Source organism: Solanum stenotomum, chromosome 7, assembly GCF_019186545.1.
Source record: "Solanum stenotomum isolate F172 chromosome 7, ASM1918654v1, whole genome shotgun sequence".
NCBI lineage: Eukaryota > Viridiplantae > Streptophyta > Magnoliopsida > Solanales > Solanaceae > Solanum > Solanum stenotomum.
Genome location: NC_064288.1, coordinates 56460995 through 56467685, shown reverse-complemented (window position 1 = coordinate 56467685; position 6691 = coordinate 56460995). Strand labels below are relative to the sequence as shown.

Sequence of the window (6691 nt, the reverse complement as noted above, 5' to 3'; positions counted from 1 at the left end):
ATTAGCACAGTGAAGTTACAATTTTACCCTTATGACAACTTTTCACTTCAAAATTACAACCACTTATTTGAATTAAAGTGAAATAAATTGGAGGGAAACAACATACAACAACAACAACAACAACATACCCAGTGAAATCCCACTAGGTGGGGGAGGGAAACAACATACACTTTTACAATTTTCAAGAAGTGTAAATAAGGGTATAATAGGAAAAAATTTGTTGTCCTTTCTTGATTTGTCAAAATGGACAACTAAATAGGGACAACTAAAAAAGGAAATATGGACAAGTAAATAGGGACGGAGGGAGTAATTTTTAGTTCTTTTGGGCAATTTTAGGCAAAGATCTTCATCTAAAGCATTAAATTTCTAAGAGGCTTCATAAGGTGAATGATTCTCTACCACTTCGTAATTATCACACTCAATTTCATCCATTAAATCATTTGACTGAGATGTAAAAGTATTAATCCTACGGAATTTTAAAATATCAAATTGAATCAGTAAATGACATCAAAATTAGAAATTAGTATTAGATTTTGTTTTACCCACTTCAAGGGTTTTCCCAAAATATATCTTTCAACACATTTGGGTGTTGATGGCCACGGGTTAACTTTAACTTTGACCAGATTTGGACTTCTCGGAAAATGACTTGTGTAAGGCAATTAACCATTCTAAATCTGTTTTTTGAATAGAATGAGATATTCAGGAGGCCCGAGGGCATAGTTTTGATCATTGTGAGCTGGATAGAACTACGTTACCAAGTAGGGGATCTTAACTCTTGAGTCACTTCTTTAAGAACAGCAACAAAAGTTATGATGCTTTCATGATTTGTAATCATGGAGGTCTTTTCATGGGAGCTTCCAGCAGAACTTGAAAGAGTTGGAAGCAGAAGTATATAGTCCAATACATGAGGGGAGGAGTTGAATGCAGGCACACTGATGCAAAGTGCTTGAATTATAGGCATTAAGTGGACAGGATATGAATGTGCATGTTTATGCACAAAATATTGCAAATAGCAATTAAATTCAGCACATATATATTAGGGATAGGAAAGTGATAGGAAATTCAATATGGAATCTCAAAAGTCCAAGCCAGCTGAAGTTGAATGGATATTGAAAATGCAAATCTCAAAAGTAGTCAAAATCCATTTCAAAATAAGCAATGTGCAAACAGACTAATCACAGGCACATAAAGGCCATATAACACTTCCACTGAGGCAATCCTCATATATCACATATAACATTGCACTGGGTTACCCAAAAGAATGAATCAATTAGAACCCCAACACTTAAAACCTGAACAAAACAAACCAAATACGGGGCAAGGCACCAAAGTTGCTATCTTTAAACTAATAATCACAACATTTCTAACACACACAATCCAAAAATACACATAGAGAAATGTATCTCATCATACCTCATTAATAGCCAGCATCTGCCCGTTGCTCTTCTTCACCTTCTTAAGTTTCCTCAGAAAATACCTTTTATTCGAACAAACCACAATTAGCCTAACCATTAACCAGCATAAATACATCAAGTAGATCGATAGGAAACGAGATGTAAATACCAGAACTTGGACTTAGCACGAACTTCATTGGTAGCCCACAGCTTCATACGATAAATCTTGGGATGCTCATCTGATTCAGATGGCAAAGCTCTTCCAACAACCTGATACTGATGGAACTGCAATTACAACAATAAAACAGCATTGTTTATTCAAATCTTTGAGAGAATCGGATAAAAGTGCAAAATTTTGGAAATCCATTAAAGAAAAGAAAACCCTTTACCTTGTAATTCACCATTTTTGCACAGCTATTCCCTCTGCGACGCTTCTGAATACGAAAGGGAAGAAGAGCGAAGAGAAAGAAAGGTTTTAAGTTAAAAGGGCCTCCACAAAAACCCTAGTTTCAAAGGGCTACTAATTTGGGCTGTAAAAGGAGTTTGGGCTTAGTCTTTAATGAACCGGCCCATTTAATTAATATTGAGAGGAAATTTCATAAATAACAGCATTTTAATGCATGTATATATAGAGTCTCGAGCCCAAAGAACTAAAAAACTTGTGTAAAACTTTCAAAAGAGCAATAAGAATTGAGGATCAGACCATAAGGGTAACATTTGGATGAAAGGATGGATGTCGTTAAATCGTACGTTAGAAGGTGCACGATGACATGAACCTTACAATTACAACATTAAAAAGAACGTTTAAAAAAAAAATATTTCATTTTCCTTTATTTATTCAATCATTTTGTTGTTGTGTTTTTGTGTTTATTCAAACCGTTAAGAACCGATAATGTGATAACAAAAAAAAATCAAAATTGTTATCAATTAAATATTAAACTCAATAAATTTAAATCGATCATAAATCAATCTCTTGTGGCACACACTTATTTGTAGATATACGTACGCACATATATAGTTCTGTAATTTTATTAAATATGCATATTAACCTGATGACATACTTATATATATTATTAATTGAATTTAAAAAGCCATGAATCTTAGTAGCGGGCTTATTTATACATATTCTTTATTATTCACTCAATCGTTTTGTTGTGTTTTCGTGTTTATTTTCTTACTATTTATATGTAAATAAAAATGTAAGTGATGCGGTCAAGTTAAATAGTTTTTCTATATATATAATTTGATAACACTGAGGACAAAATATACGAACATGAAAAAATATAAAAGACAAAACTTCTAATGTTGGAATTTTGTGTTTTGAGCTTTGCCTTCAATCCTACCTTTTGAGGAAGAGGCCACTAAGGAAGGTCTTTCAACCATAATGCCTCTATGGACAGGCGGCATGCTCCATTCTTAGTATTGCACGGTCAGCCCGGCATTAGTAGAGGCGCGCAAGCAAGCGAATAGAAAAGTAGTCTTTCTCCGCGGCAAGAATATTCAAGTACCAAACAGCACGAGGAGTAGTCTTACCGATGTTGAATTTTATTCCTTAGGTTAGGAGGTTCATAGGTTCGTAGGAGGAGCCTTATGACGTATGCCCGTCTTTCTAAAAAATTGGAGTTTTGATGGACTCTTGTGCCTATGTGTGAAAACGAGTATGTGAACAAAACATCTTTCAAACATCGAGATGAAATAAGTCGCGGGATCGGCAAACAAAACTAAGAGTTGCTCAAGGCACCACGAGCCCTTGGCACAATGATCAAGTCAAACAAAGCGATATTATTTTCAATTCATTTTTTAACCCATAGGTACCAAGCAATTCGTTTAGATTTATTTCAGTCGGTGGAAATTTTGATTTTGCACAAAATACACATCAAAATGAATTTCAAAAATTCACCATTTGGTGTTGGGAAATTAAATTTTTCGAGGTAAGTAATACACTCTTTAAATAATTATTGAAATACTTAATTTATATTAAGTTATGTGTTAATAATTTTACATCTTATTGTAGAATGACATGTCTCAAAATCAAAATGATGATAAAGATGAAGCTTCATAACAATATGTATATTGTGATATATATATATATCACAATATACACATTGTCTTCTTTAGTGCTATTTAGTATCTTAAATTACTACCCCGTTCATCTCTTTCTTTTAACCTGTATTCTTAACAACTTCTTCATTAACCCCACCCCGGAGATGGACAACAAGACGTCCTGTGATTTTTACGGACTTTTTTAAGGCTTTTGAAACATCCTAGAAATTTACAAGTTAATCCATCGTTGTTACTAAGAAGTTAAAAGCCTAACCATATACTAAGGGTAGTTTTTAACATACTACGAACATATTTACATACATAACTTTAAAACAAACATAATTTAAAATAAACATACTTTACATATATTTTTAGGGAAAATACATGAAACATAAGAGACTTACATGACTTAGACGGAGAGAGGTTTCCTGTATTTTCCCTAAAAATATATGTAAAGTATGTTTATTTCATGACTTAGACGGAGAGAGGTTTCCCTTTCGGGAACCCCGACTGACCTTTTCACACTAAAAACAAACTTTTTTACACACTGGATATTACAAGAGGGTTGTTTAGAGATATTTGGATTTGGTAATGGAGAGGATATTTCGGAACATTGGAAAGGGAAATATGTTGTGTGTTCTTTCTTTGGTTTTTCTTTCTTGTTCCTCTTTAGTGTAGAGTAGTGTCTTTTTATAGAGGTCGAGAGAGTCTTAGTACAAAACGTGAAAAACTACTAGTGGCCTAACGTGGCAGAAGCACTAAGATAGTGGAATAAAAAGTAGTGGAATAAACTTGGCCGACGCTTTAAAAGATAAGATCAAATAATTCATGTCGGGTACACATTTGGGCCCCATCACACATGCATTATTTTCACTTATTGACACAAACTTTGACACAATGTATAACACGTGCCTATCAGTTTTTCCTCGTTGGAGGATAGTGATAAAGTAAGCACTCACACGACAAATGTGGGCATACCCACATGACACACTTTTATTCCTACTTTTATTGTCTTGTTCTTCTTCCTTCTTCCGTTTCTTCCTTCTTCCGTTTGTCTTCAGGTATCAAGGTTGTGCAGAGCTATGGAATCGAAATTCATTCCTGAATCATCATCTTCATTAGGATCTTGAGCATCTTGATAATATGAATGTTCTTCATAGTCTTCTTCTCCTGAACTTATGGATCTAGTTATATTTCTATCAGTAGTGTTCCTCCTTGAGCTTGTATTAGTTCTGTCTCGTTCTGTATTTATACATTCTGTATCTGGTACCAGTCTGTCTCCACTTGGATCTGGATTTGGTGGAGTAGTAATTACATGTTTATCTTGTCCCTGTTGGAAAAACTTTTCTAAAGTCTTTTTTATTATGCTCTCTATTTTATCATTCTTTTTCTTTTTATGGAGCATAGTTTTCTCTGCTATTGTCTCTATCTGAGTAAATGATCTGGGTAACCTTCTTCTTGATGAAAAACCTTTACCTTCACTTTTTGGCAAAGTGACAGCCATAAACGGGTTTGAAATGTCTTTACCGGTTACCGTTTGAACCGGACTAGTTGTATCTTTATTATCCGATACAGTGGATCTTTTTGCATTCGTTGGGGAATGCACACCCTGCTCATCCATTTTTTCTAGAGATGGACAACTCAGTTCTGAGGTCTGTGTACTGGTGTGAATTTTCTTAATGGAGTCTTTGCCTTTGAATGATTTTACCAGCTCTATTAGTTTAGCATTCTCTTGGAGTAAAGCTTATACCTTTGCATTTAACCTTTTGAAAGTCTCGGTCATTGAAGAACAATGGTCACAAAAAATTATTTTGTCTGTGTCTTTTTGGATCTTGTATTGTGGGGTTTGTTGTGGATTTTGTCTGAGAACTGGAGAGATATAGTNTGTAAAATGATCCTTAAAGTATTTGGAAGCTAATGGTGAAAACCAATTTGAAAACGGAGTTAAAATCAATTCACAAACTCAATTTGAAGGAAAATTCACATTCTTGAAGAAGCCTAAAATATTTGGATCTGAAACCCCGACTCGAAAATGAAATATCTCTTGAAAAAACATCTTACCCATGCTTAGATAAGTTCAAATATGAAATTTCATCAAAAACGGAGTTAAGATCGACCTTGAAATTTTCGATTTATCAAACTTTAACTTTACCGGAAAAGTCCAAATTGTACGCGGTTAATATGATGAAAATAATCGATGAATCAATAATTTTATGTTAAATTTAGTTTACCCATAACAAGAATCGTAAATATACCTTTTTCATCAAAAAGGGAGTCCAAATCGATAAAACCCCAATTTTTCCCAAGAGATTTACGGATAGGAAAAAAAAACCAGATAAAGAAATTATGAGAAAATGTCAAATTGAAGATTGAATACTAACCCTCATATTAATTCAAGAAGAAACCCATAATAATCACTCCATTCCGATCTCTAAAACTCCCGATATGCTCAAAATACCAAATGAACACAGTCTGAGATTTTTATAACAGTACATGACTGTTATGCACCAGAAAAACAGCAGTTAATCTTTCACTAAAAAGTCGTAATTTCCTTATACGATAGTGAAATGACCCGATTCTTTTTGTAAATGTCTTAAATAATGATACGGACCTGCTCGTTCAATCGGAGCTCAATTTCATGCTCGTTTGCCCAGTCAAATATCATTTCTACTCGGTAAACAATTATTTCTTATTTGCGATAAAAGTCCAATCTTGGGTTAGCGAAAATGCACCAAAATTTGCAGATAAGTCCTATAATTCATGCTCAAAATTTCAGAACCTTCGGCATAATTTTTCGACCTTTAAAACTAATAATGAATCCCTTAGTTGCCACAATTTGCTGAAATAGTGTCAAAGCATCAAGAAGCTTAAAAGCTCACCCAAAACTCATTTGGCACTTCCCGAACACAAACCAAATATGCTACTAGCTTGAAAATGACATTTCGAACTCAATGAAATCATCGAAATTTGAATTCGAGGTCTCCTTGACCTGGTATCAGATAAGGCGTCAAGAAACTAACTTTAGGCTCAAAAACTCGAAACGCACTCGGGGCCTCTAAAAATTCAACCAAGACTCATTCTAGACTTAGAATCACCCCCTGAATCCAACGGTGCCCTTGGAATTCCATTTTGAGCACCGGAACCTAGTTTGTTGACCAAAGTCAACTTTTGATCAAAATTTCACAATTTTAGCAACTTAGGACCTCAAATCTTTGTTTTAACTCCAAATTCGACTCCGTAAATTCTCATAGACC

At 34.3% G+C, this 6691-nt stretch overlaps 1 protein-coding gene across 1 annotated transcript in view; it reads right to left on the bottom strand.

Annotated features, from left to right (window-relative positions):
- The window catches only part of LOC125871804 (60S ribosomal protein L18a-like), a 5370-nt gene extending 3439 nt beyond the window's left edge, over window positions 1-1931 (bottom strand). Inside the window, exons 1-3 of the mRNA XM_049552480.1 lie at window positions 1784-1931; window positions 1564-1679; window positions 1414-1477 (exon numbers count right to left, since the gene is read on the bottom strand). Coding sequence (XP_049408437.1) covers window positions 1414-1477; window positions 1564-1679; window positions 1784-1798 — 195 coding nt within the window. The 5' untranslated portion in view covers window positions 1799-1931. The remainder of the gene's footprint in view (window positions 1-1413; window positions 1478-1563; window positions 1680-1783) is intronic.
- Between the last annotated feature and the right edge of the window lie 4760 nt (window positions 1932-6691).